General features: G+C 29.7%; 2 protein-coding genes and 1 long non-coding RNA gene across 6 annotated transcripts; 1 reads left to right on the top strand and 2 right to left on the bottom strand.

The window, feature by feature from the left end:
• The first annotated feature begins 237 nt into the window (after positions 1 to 237).
• LOC130669284 (transforming acidic coiled-coil-containing protein 2) lies at positions 238 to 8610 on the top strand. 3 transcript variants are annotated; one of them, XM_057472069.1, is made up of 6 exons: positions 238 to 692; positions 4281 to 5880; positions 6110 to 6414; positions 6747 to 6982; positions 7061 to 7372; positions 7974 to 8610. In XM_057472069.1, exons 1-6 carry the CDS (start codon positions 576 to 578, stop codon positions 8164 to 8166), a joined length of 2763 nt encoding a protein of 920 aa, XP_057328052.1. In that variant the 5' UTR covers positions 238 to 575; the 3' UTR covers positions 8167 to 8610. The 3 variants fall into 3 exon arrangements, with proteins under 3 accessions (XP_057328052.1, XP_057328055.1, XP_057328054.1); XM_057472072.1 differs by lacking the exon at positions 238 to 692 and adding an exon at positions 3403 to 3536; XM_057472071.1 differs by lacking the exon at positions 238 to 692 and adding an exon at positions 4000 to 4179.
• LOC130669286 (uncharacterized) lies at positions 484 to 3535 on the bottom strand. Of its 2 annotated transcripts, XR_008990146.1 has the most exons (4): positions 3399 to 3535; positions 3013 to 3302; positions 2294 to 2884; positions 484 to 2220 (listed from the first exon to the last, which is right to left on the bottom strand). It is a non-coding gene; the product is annotated as an uncharacterized LOC130669286 (long non-coding RNA). The 2 variants fall into 2 exon arrangements; XR_008990145.1 differs by having other exon boundaries at positions 484 to 2884.
• Positions 8611 to 14825: 6215 nt separating the features above from the next.
• LOC130669737 (MATH and LRR domain-containing protein PFE0570w) lies at positions 14826 to 20004 on the bottom strand. The gene is made up of 3 exons (XM_057472781.1): positions 19534 to 20004; positions 16128 to 17959; positions 14826 to 15393 (listed from the first exon to the last, which is right to left on the bottom strand). Exons 1-3 carry the CDS (start codon positions 19652 to 19654, stop codon positions 15172 to 15174), a joined length of 2175 nt encoding a protein of 724 aa, XP_057328764.1. The 5' UTR covers positions 19655 to 20004; the 3' UTR covers positions 14826 to 15171.
• Positions 20005 to 20032: the final 28 nt, after the last annotated feature.

Here is a 20032-nt window from a genome sequence, read left to right as displayed (position 1 = left end):
TTCAGAAATTCCAACCCTCTATATTTCATCGTTCTGTCTACCGCTCACTCCACTGAGCATCGGAGTAAACAACCAAACAAAATTCTTACAAAATCCCGCCAAATATTTAATTTACCGAAGCCGATAAAACAGATATATGTTCATATATTAGTATAAATAGAAATAGCAAACTAGCGCCACTGCAGAGTAACTAAAAAGTTAAACTTTTCTCTGATTGGGCCGTTCACTAGCATTCAAGTTGTCAAACGCGAGATAGCCGTTAACGAAACTCGCGTCTCTGTGAAGCGGCTTTTTATACCCGATCATAGTCTAATTAATAAGAGAAATCGGATTTATTTATTTTTAAAAACAAGTGAAATCATTTGGTGCGGATGAAAAGCCATAAGTTAGATTGTGAGAGTTTAGTACGATACCATTGATGATTTATTTTATTGTACGCCGCTACAGTACAGCCAGCATTGACGGTTAAGTTGTGTGTGTGTGTTAGTGTGTAAAAAAAAAATTTTCGGCGTACTGACTCCATATACTCTGGTTTTAATGCAATATTTTGTATACATAATTTATTTAACTTGAAAATGTCAAGTCCTACTAAAATACAAGCAAGTCCTAAAGGAATTCGTGAAGGAACAAGAGTTATTTTACGTGAAATTACAGCGACTTTGAATAATTCTCCACCTTCAAAATCACCCATGGTAATATTTGTGAAAAAAAAAAAATATTATTTATTTAATTCATCATTTTTATCAACTTCTAGGTTTCGCGATCAAATCTCCAGGTTGTAATTTGTGACACTTAATTTATTTTTGAAAAATTTCCATCTATTATTTAATTGTTTATTTTTTTTATGCATCCAGACTATAAAGAGTTTCTTTATGTCGTTGATTTGGCATCTGACAGTCATTAGGGGTCTGCTTGTATGTCTTTCTATAAATAAATCCTCTGTACGGCATCAGTTAGACAAATCACAAATGTAAAAATACATTTTTCTCTCTTTTATCTCCATATTTATTTTTATTTTATTTTTCATGCATTTCCTTTTTCACTTTCATCAGATGCTCACAACTTGTCTGTAACCGTCTCGTGCTCATCTCTCAGATATATATGTATATTGATATATATTGCATGTGTTATGCGTGTAAGTGGTGTCTTTTGCCCAACAATAAAATAACTCGAGGTTGATGCCCTTGAACATGAATTCGGATACATAACACGTGACTTTTTATCACTCGTTCCCACCACCGCTGGCTTCAGTCTCCATTTAATTTTACTTTTTACTTTTTTTATTTATGTATATCAGCTTAAGTAAGTCGCGAAGTTATGCAAGAGATAGCGCCACTTTATCACTGATTAATCCGATTATGGTAATGAGTAATTAAATTATAATTACATTTTTTTAAAATGTAATTCTAAACAATTTCAAAAATTCTTATTTTTAAATTTGAATTTTTTAATTTTTCAAATAATTTTTTGTTTTTTAAATTATTAATTAAAAGTATCAGGATACCAGAGTTTCAGCTCAGAAATTGAAATAAAACTTTTGACATCTCGATGACGTCTAGTAAACGTCAAAAATTCCATTCAAACTTTTCGCTCTCCCCACGTAAAATAACAGGAATTTGAGGTAAAATTAAAGCTGTTATTTTACATCAAGTTTATATGTAATTTTACGTGGGGAGAGCAAAAAATTTTTCACGTATACTAAACGTCATCGAGATGTCAAATGTTTCATTACAATTTCAAGTTTAAAAATTGATCATCCAGAGAGTTCTCATCAGTCAATTTTTCTCGGGTTTATTTTTTTACCCGGGTATAAATAATTATTGCTGATATATTTATTATATATATTATTAATATATAAATATACTAGATATATCAATTTAAACCCGGATAAAAATAAACTCCGTTTGAAAAATTGGCGCTTAATTTATGATTCTGGTTAGCAGACAATTAAAAGTTTGCATTTTTTTTCTATAAATTAATTACAAAAAAAAAAAAAAAAAAAAAAAAATACGCACATGTAGAAAATTAAAAAAGTTTTTAAAAAAATTCAAAAATTATAAGACCTCTACTATCTTCAGTATCATCTTAATTTTTGATTTCACACACACGTGAAATATCTGTTCTGACTGTTGGTTGACTCAGACTGTTGAGTAACAAAACAAATGCATCGATAGCTTATCATAAAAAAAAGTTGTGAGGTATCCTCAAGATAGCGCCACTCTGTAATACATATACATATCTTTAAAGAGAGTATTAACTCGTTACTCTTTTATTATTTATCATATTGTCTCACTCTTTTCCACTTCCAGTTACTACCATAGTTGGTGATCGCCGTGGTCGTCGTTGTCGTTGTGGAGGTTGTGTGTAAGAGTATGATGATGTCAAGCGATCGTTTTGGAGCGTGCGCGATCCGATAGTACAGTTGGTGTTGCGGCGAGTGTTAGCAATCGTGTAAAATGATTCAATCATTATCATTAATGTTTAAAAAGAAATGGGAAAACTTGAACTAAAACAAAATTATCTAAACAAGACACTAAAATAGTATTTTTAGAAAAACATACAGCAAGACAAGACAATCATTTATTGGACCAGACGGTTTTTTAAGCTCAGTAGCTTTTCCGAATGCTCATTTGACGTAATACGAAGTATTGAAAAAAATATAAAATAATAATAACAAACAAGGAACTTATATTTTTAAGAGGTGAGCCGTCTTTTTTAGTTCTCTTCTCCACATTTCTGGTATCACTCACGTATGGGAGTAATCTATGTATAGATACGCGTGGCCAAAGTACATGCATGCGACACAATTGACTTTAAATTGTCCACATGCTAATATTAGAACATGTACTTAAAAAATTTTTTTGTCTTCTCCATCATCCGATTACTAAAAAAAAATAACATGACAGCTGTTATTATCAAGAGCATAAACAATTTAATAAAACAGATTAAAAATCAATAGATTTAAAAAATGGCAATAAAATGTCTGTATTTTTGATAAATTTAAAAACAGACTAATGAGTCACGTTGCCTCTGCTAGCCATGTCGCTGTCACGGACGCTCCTTATAGAGATTCTCCCTCGATCTTACAGAGATTTCTTTGTCCTTGTCAACCAGTAACACGCTCTACTTTAACCCGACCCACATCATTCCCAAGAACTACGTCGTAAATTAATGAATACTTAACATAAACATTATTATATACTTTTATTTTATTCCTTGTCAGCCATCATCTTTGTCGTCGTCTTGTCTGGTTCGTGTTCCCACAAAACGCTAAATGACTCAATGACAAGTTCAATGTACTCCTAAAAAACAAACATAAGCTTAAGTTAGAACTGCTGGAAAATTTTATTTTTATTTTTAACTTTTTGTTTACTGAAAATAAAATTTTTTAAACGAACCAGGAGATAGCACACAAATGTGGGGATGAAAAACGAACATCTCCATGTAAATATGGACACAGTTTTGTTAACTTTTCAGTTTAATACGTCTACTGACGTTCTTAAGTTTCAGAAGTCATGGGTAATTTTATTAGAAAGGTATACTTACAATTGTATTACACTCTCTTGTAATACTTTCACTAATATCATCTTGTATTATGTATATACAGTTATATATATACATATTTTTCTCTGAGATTTATCTTGACAGTCCACCTCACCTGTGTCCACGTGTTAATTTACGCGCGGAATATGCGTATGACACTTAAACGCAACGGTATCATAAATACGGAAGATGATTAAATTACAGCAGCATTTTTTAAATTACTGTATGCAAATTTATTCTACAACGCAACGTATCATTTTGCACTGAATTAAACGACGCAACTGAACGCGTTTTGTAAATTTTAACGCGTATGCATACGAAGGTGTTTGGTATTTTATAATTAGAAATTCAAATACGTAATTTTACTCTGGTGAGATGATTGCGCAATAAAATTGGCAGCCCGCGATTTTCTCGTCAGCTGACCATTTTTTACCTTGAAAGAAATAATAAGTCTAGTATTTGGCCCACCGTAGCAAAGTTTGTTCTGTTACTCGATAATTTTCTCAGGAAAAATTGAAATTTCCGTACAAATATTCAAGTTTGATAGTATAAATTATTTAATTAACTATGGAATATATCAATAGATTATTACATCGTTCGCCCAATGCTTCAGCTTCGACATCTCCCGAGCCTCCGGTAGAAAATAATTAAAATTTATCCTCACACTTAATAATAGTTAATTTTTTTTTTTTCGTTTAAAAATTTATAAAAATTATATTTTATTTATTTTTTTCCAGAGCGGCAACGAGACTTTTAAAAAAGCAACGCCGGAGCACGAAGTAAAAGTTAATTTTGCTCGTGAATTCGCCGATGCAGAAAGTTATCCATCGGCTGTATGTCCAACGACAGTAATTACACCAGCTGAAAGTAACAGTATATCAACAGCAAGCAGTTTTCAAAGTTTAACATCAACATTAAGCACTAAAAGCAGCAGTGGAATTTGTGTAGACAGCCCGTCAAGATCAAATGATAACTCATACAGCAATTTAAATGACACTGGATTAGATGATTTGATATCAGCTTGCGCGCGAATTCGTCTTGAAGACACAACTACATTTAACGCTGATCAATCACTTGGAGATGTAACATTTGCATCAGCAACTGACGAATTACAGTTAGATCGGACTGTTAATATCACTCGTTCAGGTACAGCATCACCAGTTCCCGGCAATGACACCCAAACAATTGATACTCATGCCAATGAAACTAAAATTATCAGTTCAAATTCTCCAAGTCCTTACGATTTAAACAGAACTTGGAATTCAAATGCAAATGTTTCCCCAGCTGATACGAGTATTGTAAATAAAATTGATAATAATCCTGCATTAAATACTTCAGCTGAACAAATTTCTCCTGAGTATTCAACCGCGACTGATTTGCACACACATTTTTCAATAAAATCACCAGTTAATGTCATCAATGACGAACCAGTTAATTCTTCTGAATATCTTGAAGCTCTAGAGTCAAATAATCTTACAAATGATTCCCAAGTATTGACATTACCAGCATCAAGTGATTGTTCAAATGATAACAGTGAGTTTAAAAAACCAATAGCAGTTGATAATCCAACGGTATCAGAAAACGTACTGACTGGTGTTCCATTTGAACCATTAGAATCAACCTCATTTATTGAAACGAGATTTGAATTTGCTGTTAATCCTACTCCTGTTGTAAATGAAAAATCTCTGGAGACTCTGAGTAATTTGGAAACCATCAACTCGCTGGCGATTGAAACTGGTCCAGAAGAAGTCATTTCTGAAGAAGCGACAACAAAATCAACTGAAGAATTAAATACAGTACCGGTGCTGGTTAATGCTGAAATTATTGAGTTTGATTTTCAGGGAAAAACTCCCAATGAATTTATAGAGGAAGTAACAAAATTTGATAAAATATCATTGGATGTTAATAAGGAAACGAGTGAACGTGCGGCTGATTTAGATTCAACTTTACTAGTAGATGACATTAATTTTACTTTATCTCATGAGGATTTACAAGAAGCATTGACTTGTGAAGCTGAAGTTAAAGAAGATAAAAATATAATTACTTGTCCGGCTACTGAAGGCTTGAATTTGCCAAATGATTATGGTGATTTTACACCTCAACGTCAAAGTACGAGTTTAGTTACTGATATTTTACAAAAAAATATAAGAACAGAAGAACCTTTTCAAAATTTTGATGCTCTGGATTCAAAATTTTTTGATGGTAAAAATGATCCAGCATTAGATGCACCATTGGATTTTGATAAATTAAAATTAGAAGCTGAAACAATTGTCAAAGATATTCATAATACAACTCCTGAGCTTGAGAAAGAAACATTTGTTCCTGCATCACCTGGACGTAAGTATTATTTTTATAGGGGTGGGGGGTAAAGTAAATTTTAAATTTTCAGGGACTCAAATACGTTAAATCTTTTTTTTTAATAATATTCAAAGTAAATAGAAAAAATTTTCAGCTGTCATAAAATTTTGGGGATACCCCCCTTGCACCCCCCTTCGATAATAATAATAATTTATAAATAAACACATATTTTTAAATAATTTTAAAAAATTGTATTATTTATTGATAGTGTTTCGTGATCCATCACAAGTTGATTTCTTTCTGGAGAAAACAGGAAACGGTCGTGGTGACAGATTAAGAAGTGATTCGCTTTTTGCTAATTTCGATCCACTAGCATTAGAAACGAGTATGTTACCTCAAGGAAATGGAGCGAGTCCTCCAGCGTCAAATGATGAACAAAATGGTGAAAAAGAGACATCGTTGCCTAATATTATAACGCCTAAACGTAATCCAGCTATTGCAGCTATAGATAGATTATTATTCTACAGTCCAATGACTCCGGACAATATAAAAAGCGTGGAATCTGAAAAAATAGTAAGTTTAAAAATTTAAAGCGATCATAAAGCACCCTCAGCGCTTTCGTGCTTGAGGTGTGCACAATTTCTAAATAGTAAATGAAATTTAAAAAAAATATAAGGTAGAGGTACCATTTGTGGCCACTGCTTCATTTTGGACATTTAATTCTTTATTTTTTCAAAGTATTTTTCAATATAATTAAAAAAATTAATTACGTGATTCCGTCTTTTAAAAATTATTTTATTAAAATTTTTCAAGTGTCCAAAATTGGCCCTTGAGTGGCCAGAATCGGTACCCCTACTTTCTGAACAAGTGAATTAATTATTTAATTTAATATTTTTTGTAATTAGGAACCCGTTGAAAAAACTGTATCATCTCCTGTACCTGTCGTTGACTCAGCAATGGCCGGGGAATTGGAACTAGTTAGATCGACTGTTTTACAATTGGAAGAGCAATTGGAAAAACAGAAACACAGTTACGATAAACAGTTGGATGAAAAAGATAAAAAAAATAAATCTTTACAAGACACAATTAATCAATTGCAGAAACAGTTAGCACAGGAAATAAAAAATAAAGATCAGATTGCGTAAGTTTATTAAACAAATTTTATTATTATTATTTTATTTTATTTTATTTATAAATAATATTTTATATTTTCAATTAGTGTTATTGTTGATGAACATGAAAAATCGATAAGTCGATTAGTTGCGGAGAGAGAAAAAAACCGCAATGATATTGACGCAGAAAAAGCTTTTCTTCTTGAAGAGCTTGCTGAAACTAAAAAGCATTTAGAGGCATCTGAGGCGTCCTTCAATGACGTTCATTCTAAATATGAAAAAATGAAACAAGCAATGGTTTTGTCTAATAATAATGAAGCTACGCTTAGAGAGAGTCTTGAGAATAATATTGAAGTGATGAAAGGCTTACAAAATCGTTATGAACAAATAAAACTTCACGCTGCAGCGCGACTTGATAAGTAAGTTACAGTATATTGTATGACAAGGGTTGAAACAAAATGATTTCAGACCAGGGTGAAGTTGGCTGACATCACCCACAGTCTGAAATCGTCTTTCATCCTGAGTTACACAGAATATTTTTCATGATTACCTGCATTGGAACTTAAAGTTTCATTTAGCAGCCAGTCAATGACAAGTTAATTTAAAATCAATGGTCTGATCAATAGTAACAGTAATTTTTATAAATCAATAATTTTTATAGACAGTAATTTTTATAAATCTTAATCACAGTCAGAACTATCATTTATGTAAATAAAATTAATGATCTGAAATTACTATTAAATAAATGTCAAGTATCAGAGTTTAAATTGCAAAAGCTTCCAGTCAGTGGGCAAAAATTTTATTTGTTTCTTCCCAAGGGACAAAATAAGTTTGTTTCTGCCCGCTGACTTAAGGCATTCGCAATTTACGCGTTTGTTTATTAATTCGTGGCATTGGACTGAAATTACCTTCTTTTGACTGGCTGTAGCGTTGCTGAAAGTTTAAGTTTCGATGCTGAAATCATGAAAAATTAAAAAAAATTTATTGAATTATTAATTATTTAATGTTTTATTATCTTAGAGCTAATCAAGATTTAGAAGTAATGCGTAAGCAACATGAGTCAGAAATAATAAAATTACGTGCGATGTTGAAGAAAGAAGAACTTAAATGTAATTCGCTAACAGAAATGATCGATCAAAAGACAAAAGAAAATAAAGAACTCACGAAAATCCTCGATGAAGTTATCGCGAGGGTTAATCCAAGTGATAAGTAAATATAAGATAACGCAAGCAATTTTTTTTTCTTTGTTAATTAATTTTAATATTGATAAAAATACAGTCAGCTTTTAAATCGACTGTAATTTTGTTAATATTTACGCGATAAAAAAATAAATAATTATATAGAAAGAAAAAAAAATTATAATAATTTTGTAATAATCGCGTTTGTAATATTAATAGGTTAGTTAAGTGTTTTAATTTTTTACCATATATATATATATATATTTACTTATATTAAAAAAAAATAACTTAATTAAACATAAACCCATTCCTTATAAATGTAAATTTATTGTCTTGAATAGAGAGGAAGGAAAAAGGAAATAGAATTTAATTAGTCATTTAAAAAAGTTTTATTAGTTTTTCGAGATGCCGCCTTTTTATTATTTAAATAAATATATTGCTAATAAAATTAAATTTAACCACTACTTATTATTATTTATTCATGTATTTCTTTATACCAATTAATTTAATTAATATCTAATAATAATTAACAATTATGTATATAAATATTTTTTAAATTATACATATTTTTAATTTGCTAGACTCTAGATCCTAATTAACTATTAGTATTAATTATTAAATTTTAAGTATTATAACATAAATAATAATTACTAGTAAACTAAAGTTATATATTGTTACTATAATTCTTAGTGGGAAATAAGGACTCAGTTTCTTGTGGACTATTTTTTATTTCATCGCCAACGTTTCGTCAGTAATTCCTGACTTCTTCAGGGCTCAAAATTTAAAATTACTCCACAATTGTCATCAATATAAATCTTAAAATGCCCCAACTGGCAGAACAATACATCCAGAATACAATTTTGGAATAATAAATAAAAAATTGCTTTGTAAAAACCTTATTGTAAACGTACATACACACATTATTCAACTGAGTTATAATTAGTTAAAAAATAGTCCGCAAGAAACTGAGTCCTTATTTCCCACTAAGAATTATAGTATTAATAAGACAAGTACATATACATCATGGTTATATATTGTGTGCCGAGGAATGAAACAATATGATTTCAGACGACGATGATGTTGACTGACATTACGTGAAGTCTGAAATTATGAATACACGTGATTATAATCACGTGCCATAGATTTTTTGGTAGATTTCTTTATAAATCGGACTATTGCAGTGGGTCTCAAGATGGAAATATCAAAGAATTTTGCCACCATGTCTTATTTTTCCGAATAGAGTCAAGAATATACAGGGGAGGGAGGGTCAAAACGGGGTACTTAAGAAAATTCTGAATTTTTGGGGACTTAAATATTTTTTTTTTTTAAGATATTCAAAGTGAATAGAAAAAATTTTTATTTTTTGCGGGTAAAATGAGGTACCCCCTAAAAAGGTGAAAAAAAAATTTCTGGAAATTGAATAAATTGGATTAAATTAAATTTTCTTATTATAATATTCTTAAGTACTTTACATAATTATTAGATTTAAAGGAAGAAAAAAACAATTTAATAATTTTTGTCATAAAACAAAAGTCATTAACATTTAGACTTAAGCTTTGGATTTTTTAAAAAGTTTAACAAAAAAAAATTCAAAATAATGCTCAATTATATTTACAAAAGTAATTCTGGAGGGTTTGAAAAATATTTAAAAAAACAAACTTTTTTAACGCTCGCAATTCTTAACGGATTTTCATGAAATTTTACAAACTTATTCTTGAGTGAGTTTTAGTCCTTTCCTGATCAAAGAAAATAATTTACTCAATGATGAATGTATCTATATAGTATTAAAATTGAATTGTTTTGAATAATTTTTTAAAATTAGGGTTTTTAAATCGCAAAATCTCATTGGTCTGCAATTGAATTTTTGCCTCTAGCAAAGTAGGCATTGAAACTAAAAATTAAATTACAGGTAAAGTTAATTATAACTATTAACTAACTCAATAATTTCTTGTGTTACATAATCAACTAAAATAATTGTCATAGTTGATTGACGAATACCTGAATACCTACTAGCAATTCTATAATTGATTGGTTCAATACATTTACCACTGTAATTATAATAACCACCATCCTTAGTAAACCCACGTGAATAAAGTATATTATTATCATAAACACTTAAATCATACACATAACATAAGAAATTATTGTAAATGGAATCTGTTGACAAAGTTATATATTTTAGCCATTTATAATTAACTAACGGATAATTGTCAAAGTCGCTACCAATAGTATTTACAAAAACATTATTTGATAATAAACAATTATCCTCAATGAAGACCATGCACTCAGAAAAGATCCTTTCAGTGGTTGATAATAAAATTTTACCGTAGTAATTTCTAACAGGTTCAAAGAGTTTCCACCATTTAAGTACTCGCGGATTTTCAAAGTCGAATATTTCACAATTGCTTCGAAGATTATCTTCTAAAACTATCTGTGGTCCATAATCGTCTTTGTCGCCATCATACTTTAAATTAATAATTACTAATTCCTCATTATTTTCATTAATAAAAGTATTGACTTCATTAAATAAATCATTGAGTGTGTGATTGAGATCATTTGAACGTGTGTAAATTTTTAACGTTTTTTTATTTACGAAACGTAAGGAAACATCAAGAAAACGCACACCGTAACGTAGTTGCTCAGTGATATTTAAATCTTGCGTTTGAAATTTAACATCAGTTGTCTTATAACTCATCGATTCATGAGTTCCAGTTAACGATACTTCACTTAATTTTTTATTGCTTTTAATTTTTTTTATAACGTCTTTATGAACTTCATATTTTTTGTATTTATAAAGTCTACACCGTTGAAGTAGTGGAGATTCATTGGTTGATTGCACCGTATGTGGTAATAAAAAAATTTTTATAGTTATTAAAATAATTAACAATTTTAACATTTTCGATATTCATAAAATAACAATTATTTTTAGCACTACTTTACTATCGTTTTGTACGATTATTTTATTGACTCGAATTGTAAATAAATAATTATTTTTACTAGACTTTTTGGTGGTGAGTTGCTTATATACTTTGGAAATTAATTATTTTTTTTTTACTAATACACTAAGAAGATAACGGTTATCAGAATTTTTTTTTAATGTCTTTCATTCGATTACAATTGAAATTACACTTATACTATTTTTTTTTGTCTCATAAAATATATCGCGTCATTAATTCCAGAAGGACATGTTTTTTTATACGTTTAAAAAAAATTTCCCTTAAGAAATTTCCTAAAGCCAAGAGACTGTATCTTTTTTTTTTCATTGCCGATTGTTTTGTAGACTTATTTTAGAGCTAAAAATAAAAAAAAAAATCTGAAAACCGCCTGACCCTGCGGGCCAGCCCCAAAACTTCTCGCTGTTTCCGAGCTCAGGGAGCTAATTTACTTGTAAATTTTTGAGCTCTTTGAGCACAAAAATTTGTTAGGCCGGTAAACCATACCTTCACTGAAATATTATAATTTTTGTCCGACGATATCTTTGGAACGAATTCTTCAACCAAGAGTTAGAACTGAGTATATTTTGAGGTAAATCGGGCAAGTGGTTTATGAGTTATATGCAAAAAACCAAAAATAAAAAAAATTTTTAATTTTTATTCTTCGTATAAGTCGTAAACTACATGACCGATCTACCCCAAAATCTAAGCAAGTCTAAGTTTTGGTGAGCCCTTTCGATTGCCACCAAGTACGTTCAAATCGGTTGATTCGTTCCAAAGATATCGTCGGACAAAAAAGAGATCACACACACACACACGTCCATCCAGGAATAGTCAGGATAGCTTCCTAGGGCCTTAAAACGTCGACATCTGATGGAAATTCGATTTTCGAAAATCGGACCGAAACCAATAACTTTTTGAAAATTTGCAATTTTCTTAGCGGGAAGTTAAAAATTTGAAAGCCCAAAGGGCAAAAAATCGAGTGTGAATTCGGAGTAGTTACGGATTTTATTTAAATGCGAATTTACTCCGTCATTCGAAATGGAATTTCAGAAAAAATCTGATTTGAAGGAAATTTCACTTCGAGGGTGGATTTAATCCGCGTTTTCTCCGCAAATTTTTTACAATGTATATGTCCTTTGGGTTTCTATTTATTTATAACGCATCTCTACAATTTACAGTATAATATCAAATTTTAATTAGATTATTTAATATGCAAGATATATGCTTACAAAGATAAAAAATTTAATTTTAATTAATATTTAAATAAATCATAGATTGACTTTTTGAATTCCTCCAATCTACTTCCAAAAAATTCTATTTCATCAGAGTAATTGTTGACTGCATCAAGAAGCCTTATCCATGGGCTATTTTTAATAAATAGCTTTTTCGTAGTGGGTATATGGACTAGACGGCTATTCCTTAAGCCAAATTTCGGGACATTCAGTTCTATTTGTCTTAATAAATCCGGAGATACTTTGATGGTAATATGAGCGACCGTTAACGATGTTCTGTTTACACAAGAAGATTCGTTGAGGAGTTCAACCAGGGCAAAGTGCTGTCCTGCATGGGAGCAGGACGATGAAAACAAGTGCTATTGAGCCGTGTCACAGATACCACACGCAGTAACGTAAAGATGGTAACGCAGCCCCATACGTGGAGATTTTCCTGATCGAACACTGAAGTAATGATCTTAGAAACTAATAATATGGACTTTGATAAGTCCGGAGATACAAAATAACTATTAATAATTTTGAGATACAACAAAGCTGGTAATACGAATGTCGCGTTTGTAATCTCCATATATTAAGTGAAGTGTATTGATCTATTACATTTGTTTAAACTCCATTCTTCTTGAGTAGATATACAGTAAATTTTATAAATTTACGTTGAAGAGCCTCAAGTCTATTTATTTGATATTGCTGGTAGGGATACCATATTAGTATACCATACTCTAAAGTTGGTCTCACTAATGAGATGAACAGTTTTGAAAAATTTTTTTCAAATTTTCAGCCTTACAATAAGTCCACAATATGATTAGCAGTTAAAAAAAACTATACGCCCTTTTAGTTTTAAACTTTGTGACTAAAACCAAAAGGGCGCGTAAAAATTTAAGTCCTTTTGAAATTAATGACGCGATATATTTCTTCTTAATAGATTTCATAGATTTGGTATTCAATATTTATAAGATTTTATTTTAAATTACAATCCAATAGTTTTCTTATATACAAATAATTTTTAAAATTTTTGTTTGTCATATTTTAGAATAATTTATTAATTTCCTCAGTATTCAATGACATTGAAAAAAAAAAATTACGGTTTAATTTAAATTATTTAATGTTTTAAAATTGTAGTTGATCATCACTAAATAAATACCCTCAGTTATAGATCGTATCGATTCTTCATAGCCAGTAAAATCAATGAGGATTTAGTGTCTTTGATAGTAAAAAAATCATTAGCTGTAATGATTAGTCATTGATTATTATAGATTAATAAAATATTAATTGAATTGTAGATATTGACCTAAAAAAACAATATATTTTACGTCTTTTTTTATGCTCATTGAATTTATTTCCGCGTTAGAATTAATTAATTTTTCATGACAGGAAAGCAGCGAACGTCAGGCAATTTTTTAATTTTTGTAGATAAGTTTCTTGTAAGTAAAATAAAATTTTTTGAATACGCAGAGAAAAATTTTTTATATGCAATTTTCAAAAGTTTTGCCTATAAATATTTTAGTTGTTCTTTTGAAAGAAATTTTTTATTGTCTGGTACTTTAGTATCATAATTTTGAATATTATTTTAAATTTTGAGTTAAAGTCAGTCAAAACAAGCCAATTTCTAATTAATACGATTTTGCAATTAAGGTAAAAGATCTAGTACCCGATCACTCCATGAATTTGTATATCTATATTTAGTCAAATTTATTAAATATAAATATAAAAATACATAAGTGATCGGGTACTGGGTCTCTTAACTTACCCAAGTAGTACAGAGACAATTTTAAGATGTCAAAAAGATGTCTTTTAAAAGAACGACAATTTTTTTTTCTGTCCTCCGGCCGGAAAGTGGAAACTTTTAGGCCGCTGCCCTTAACGAAGTTGCAACTTTCCGGCTTCGTCGAGCAGAAAAATAGTATACGCACCTTGGTCAGTAAAAAAGAGCCTCAGATCACACGTTTGTCAGTCTCGGCCAACAATTACTTCTGATCTGAGCGTTTTCTTATTTTACTGCCGTACGTATGTAATATACTATTTGTCTCAAAGTCAAAGTGTTTCCTATAAATAAGACATACAGATGTTGATCCTAGGAGTCATAAGAAATTTGTCTTCTTTTTTTCCACCCCTAAAAAGTTATTTCAATTAAAAAATCGTTTGGATGACATTTGTAATTTACTTTTTGTCGTCACTTGTATCAAAAGTCTTTTCAGCAGATATTTTTTCAGTGATATAAATTTCTGATCGTTTTGTCAACATTTTGGTGCCTGATCAATAGCTCAAAGAACAGCTTAAAAACTGACATCTTATAGATAGACTACAAGACACTTAGCTTTGTGACATCTATTAGATATTACTTGGGTGTCTACTATGATAAATTTAAATAAATTCTTAACGGTAATTTTAAAACCGTCAGCACTGACGTAATTGAAATATTATGTATAAATATGAGCAAATAAAATATGAATACATCATTAAATCTAAAAGGATAAAAAAAATAAATACCAATAAATTAATCATAAAAAAATTTTTATTTTTTATTTCCAAGATGCCATTTTTATATTATACAATTTAATTTACTATTTTATCGATAATAAAAATAATTTCAAACGACAGTAACGGTAATTATTTATATTATTTAAATGTATTAAAAGAATTAATGTTAGTTAAAAAAAAAAAAAAAAACAGTATCCCTGATAAAAGTCTTTCATATGGTCAAAAACATGGAGAATAGCGAAATATCCGCCACGATTTAAAAATTAACTTGACCAATAATGTAAATATATTATTAATTATTCATATAAGTAAAATAGGAACAAAGAAACTTATTTAATCATAGTCATAACTATTATATCTATTATTTAACATCATAACAATTTAGATTGGCTATCTAATCGCACTTAGCTTCGACAACAAGAAGAACATGAATATTCGCTAATTTCAGCATACGATCACAAGTACTGCCTGGTTTACGTGGAATATTACGATTTTCCAAGTCAGGCATATATTTTCTTACAGTTCTCGCAAGCTGATTGGCGTATTGTTTAAATTTTGGATGCTCCATGTTTATGCCTCGAGACTGCAGAGCTTGATAAACTGCCCACAGTAATTTCTAAATAAAAATAAAAAGATTCATTAATCAAACAGTTACTGATTAATTCAGAGGACCACCAGTGTGGTCATTTTTGTAAATTTTTTTAAAGAAAACTACGGCATGGTATCTTCTAATAATCTAATGATATATTTATTGATATATAATAAGTACATGATAAAATTTTTGTACCAAAATATTGAAAATTCTCCGAGTTATTCGCAATTTCCCAAGGCTAAAAAAAAGTCCCACCACTTCTGCAGTGATAGCGACCTTCAGTGCATGAAATAAAAAAAACCAAAAAGTTTATTAAACTAGAAGGTATTGCCCGTACCCTGACCCTCGATCGAAAAGAAAAATTTAAATTTAATAAAATGGCGGTTTTTAAAAAGTTTCAAATTTCGCGGGAAAATTTGATGATTTGTGGCCTGGCAAAATTACATTATCTATTCGATCGGAAAACTGGAGGTTCGTGGTATGGAGAAACGTATAAAAGGAGCTGCGATAAGAATCAAATCGATCGGATGATTTGTCTTCGTTATAACTGCAGCAAATTTGAAAACTGTAGTTTTGAGAACCGATGAGCGGCTGCTCTTCAGACGGCTGTAACCCAAAAACTATTTGAGATACACTTGAAATGTCAGTATGTTATTTCAAGGATATAGACTTTCGAAATATGCAAAAAAATTGACTTTTTCTAAATTTCACACTAGGCTGCCCCTTAAATAAAAATACTCGATAAAAAATACACTTACTTTTTTATTATTATCACTGAGACCAACTTTAACTGGTTGAGACATAGTTTCACTCTTCATATGTACATTACTACTTGAATATCTATCGCTACTCCAAGACTCTCGCGAACTATCCAAGTTGTTGTACGTGCAGTCAAATGACAAACTCTTTGGCCACTTGACTCTTGGAGCTTCAAGCTCTTCATCACTCTTTCTTTTCTTAGTTACTTCCTCCGCATTACTCATACCTTCTTTCTTCTGAGGAGTTGGAAACAACGCGCGTTTTATTTTTTGCGGATTACTGATGCCCATCTGCACAGATTTACCACTCGGTCCAGCGCGATCATTAGTCGGGCTTTGAAACAACGCGCGTTTTGACGTTTCTAATTTTGTTTTCCTGGGACTAGGTCCTTCTAACAACAATTTTCTACTCAACCGCTTCTTTGCCGAATTGCGCGGGCTTTTTCCCCGCGGACTTTTACCACGTGGGCTCTTACCTCGCGGGCTTTTTCCCTTCTTAATAATTGGTTTCTTAACATTAAGAACAATTTGCTTCTTTTCAGCCATTCCCTGCAAGTTTGCACTTGAAAATGTCTTACGACGCCTCGCTAAATGACTCAATCTTTTACCCGGGCTCTGACCAATTCCACGTTTGCCCAACAGCATGCGTTTTTTAGCACTACCAGGTGCTTGTTTAGTGAACCAAATGGTGCAAGTCGATTGTGTTTCATTCCCGACGTACCTCTCACATAATTTCGTCGATAAATTTTCAAATTCCTCAATAAATTTGTTTCTATTGTAATGAATCCCAGGCGCTTTATGTTTATAAATAATCGGCCAGGGTAAAGACTTGGCTTGTTTATCATCAATGGTACGGAAAATTCCGAGGTGCTCTTCATCTTGGGGTATATCAAAGGTGACATGTTTTACGTTGTCTTTAACTGTAGCTTCTGTTGTACTAATGGAAGCGATACTTGCTGTAATACTTGATAAATTACTTAATTCACTTTCATTTAAATTATTGTTATTATTATTAACATTAATATTACAATTACTATTATTATTAACCCGTTCATTGAATGTTTCCATGCTTGTATTTGTATTATTTGTAAGGGTACTACTACAACAATCAGTTACAGCGCTGTCATTAGATATTTCTGTACGTATTACAGAGGCTGAACTGTTTGATTGATCACAGGCATCAAAGGCGTTTGTTAAATTTCTTAAACTACGTGAACGTGACAATGAAATCCTTTCATTTGATTCGTTACTTATTATTTTTTTTACATCAGACTTTGCGGAAAAAATTGTGCTATCGGTATCATCAGTCGTAGTAGTGGTGGTGGTAACGGTGGATGTTGTAGTTGTATTCGTAGCTACTTCATCGCTAGATAATATTTTGTCATCGTCTTTGTTAAAGGGATCCACCCAAAAATACTTACGATTCTTACGTATATGACTTAGAAAATCAGTACAGTCGCTTTGACAGATCGTTAATTTTGGAGGCGGCGGGACTCCTGTTAAAAATTTATTCGTTCTCGTAAGTAAATAGCTGTCAGATTGAATTATTAACTCGTCTTGAGTTAATTTACGGGGTATTATTTTGGTTACGGTTGGTTGCGATAATATTCGTTTGAAATTTTTAGACACTGGTTTAACATCATCCTCGTCGTCACTTTTGAATAATTCGGGGCTTGTTAAGTCTTGAGTTAATATTTTATTTTTCTTTGGGGTCTCTGTTGACTCTGAATAATTACAATCCATGGTTTCTTCATTTAAATAAATAACTTTATTCAGTGATTTATAAGAGACATATTCTGGTTCTGTTTCTTCACTTGTTTTATCTCTTGTATCTGAACAAAAAAAATTATACATGTTTATAAATATACGTAAACAAAACATTGATATTTTATTAGTAAAACTGTTCATTAAAAAAAAAAAATTATTTTCATTTGGTCATATATGAAATTATAGCGAACGGGTTCTCTTTTTTTTTTTAATCTAAGGGCCAGTTTTTAAAACCGGCTTAAAAATAAATATGATAGTAAAGTTGGTCATCTGACCATTTTTTAAATTTTGAAATAAATTAAAATGTTCATAAAATAAAATTTAAAAAATACATATTGAGAGAATTTTAAATTCAGTGCATGCATTTTTTTTACATTTTATTATTCGAATTCTTCAATTTTTTTATATGGAATTAAAAAATTGTCGTACATCTGCCACATTTACACTCATAAATAAATCTGGTTTGAAAAAAAGGATTTTTAAAATAAAATAATTGTGACCTTTTTCGTCGTATGAAAAATTACATAAGTACTCTTATAAAATTTATACCAAAACGTCACGTAAAAAATTTTTTTTTATGTATCTTAATATACGTATACGTTTAATATATTTTTAGTAAAACAGTATCAAAATTTATGTGTAATTAAAATAGTTATAATATAAAAAGGTTAGAGTATTTTCTTATACATTTTAACCACATATATGTACATATATATTACTTCTTACACATATGATAATTATAAGTCAACGGCCTTAGCTATAATACAATAAATATCCCCTCCAATTAAATGTACCAGGTAACAGAACGTTCTTCTATATAATATTTCATTTATATGATTTAATTTATATCAATCCCTAGGATCAAAAATTATTTATTTAAAATAAAATAAGAAAAAAAATATATAACAAATCACGTAATTATTTTTCAAGTAAAAAAAGTAATTTATAAATTATGATCCTGAAGTTAGTAGACAATTAACAATTTTCGGATTTTTTTTCAACCAATCAATTGCAATAAAAAAAAACTAAAAATATGCCCTTGTAGAAAATTAAAAAAAATACAAATGCAATTTTTTAAATCATTTATCGTTTTTACAAAAATTCAAAAATTATAGTCTGCTAACTTCAGTATCAGTCTAAATTCAAGATACCGAAGTTAGCTGACGTTTAATAATTTTATGATCTTTTTTAAAACGTAAAATTATAAAAAAAAAAAATATTTTAAAAAATTGCACCTGTAGTTTTTCAAATTTTCTACATGTGCATATTTTTATTTATTATTTTTTTGTAATTCATTTGTTAAAAAAAAAAATCAAAAAATTGTCGATTGTCTGTTAACTTCAGGATCATGTAAATTCACTAAAAAAAAAAATTTGAAAATTTGAAATAATAAAGAAATAAAATACAATTTATTATTTTAAATTTAATAATGAATAATTGAATTACTTAAAAAAATATTTAATAAGTTTAAATAAACCGCTACGCATGCGTAGAAAAATTATCACGCACGTCCATTACTTGTTACATTTTTTTACTACTAGTTTATTTTTAGATATTTGTCTTATTATTGTTGTTATTATTAATATAAATTATAAATAATTAAAAATAATAATTTACAATTAAGTTAAAAATTAATTACCAAGAGTTGATGAACTTATAGCAAGATCTTCCTCTAATGTAGAGAGATTTATTGTTGAATGAACCGAAGGAACTTCGGAATCGTCATTAAAACTTACTGATGGACAATTTTCACTATGCATTGTAGATTTACTCAAAGTATATAAAACTTTATTAACTTATCCATAAAAATAATTAGATTTATGTTTCATAAATTTAATTTTAATATTTATTAATAAACAAACCCGACAGCTTTGCTAGCAGATACTATTTAACACAAATAATTAACACTTTTTGTTACCATGTATTATGTTTACGTTGTGTTAATAAACTGATGTTGATATTGTTTTTGTAAAAAAAATATGTTTTAATTTAAAAAATAATTTAGTATTTTTAATTTATTTTAAATAAACATGACTATTTTTTTACTCCAACAGAAAAATCATGTATGACATGAACAGATTGACCTCCTGCGACTAGAACGACTTGGAGACATCTGTAATACACACACATGTTCAGTT

The sequence above is a fragment of the Microplitis mediator genome, chromosome 6 (genome assembly GCF_029852145.1).
Source record: "Microplitis mediator isolate UGA2020A chromosome 6, iyMicMedi2.1, whole genome shotgun sequence".
Classification (NCBI taxonomy): domain Eukaryota; kingdom Metazoa; phylum Arthropoda; class Insecta; order Hymenoptera; family Braconidae; genus Microplitis; species Microplitis mediator.
This window is presented reverse-complemented; position numbering and strand designations above follow the sequence as displayed.

Bases quoted from the DNA above. Each gene is read 5' to 3' on its own strand.
- LOC130669737 (XM_057472781.1), bottom strand. From the start codon at position 19,654: ATGCATAGTGAAAATTGTCCATCAGTAAGTTTTAATGACGATTCCGAA. The intron at 17,960-19,533 runs GTAATTAATTTT...TTTTTTGTTCAG, and splicing joins TATAAGTTCATCAACTCTTG to ATACAAGAGATAAAACAAGT. The intron at 15,394-16,127 runs GTAAGTGTATTT...ATTTTTATTTAG, and splicing joins TCAGTGATAATAATAAAAAA to AAATTACTGTGGGCAGTTTA.
- LOC130669284 (XM_057472069.1), top strand. From the start codon at position 576: ATGTCAAGTCCTACTAAAATACAAGCAAGTCCTAAAGGAATTCGTGAA. The intron at 693-4,280 runs GTAATATTTGTG...ATTTTTTTCCAG, and splicing joins CACCTTCAAAATCACCCATG to AGCGGCAACGAGACTTTTAA. The intron at 6,983-7,060 runs GTAAGTTTATTA...ATTTTCAATTAG, and splicing joins AAAAATAAAGATCAGATTGC to TGTTATTGTTGATGAACATG.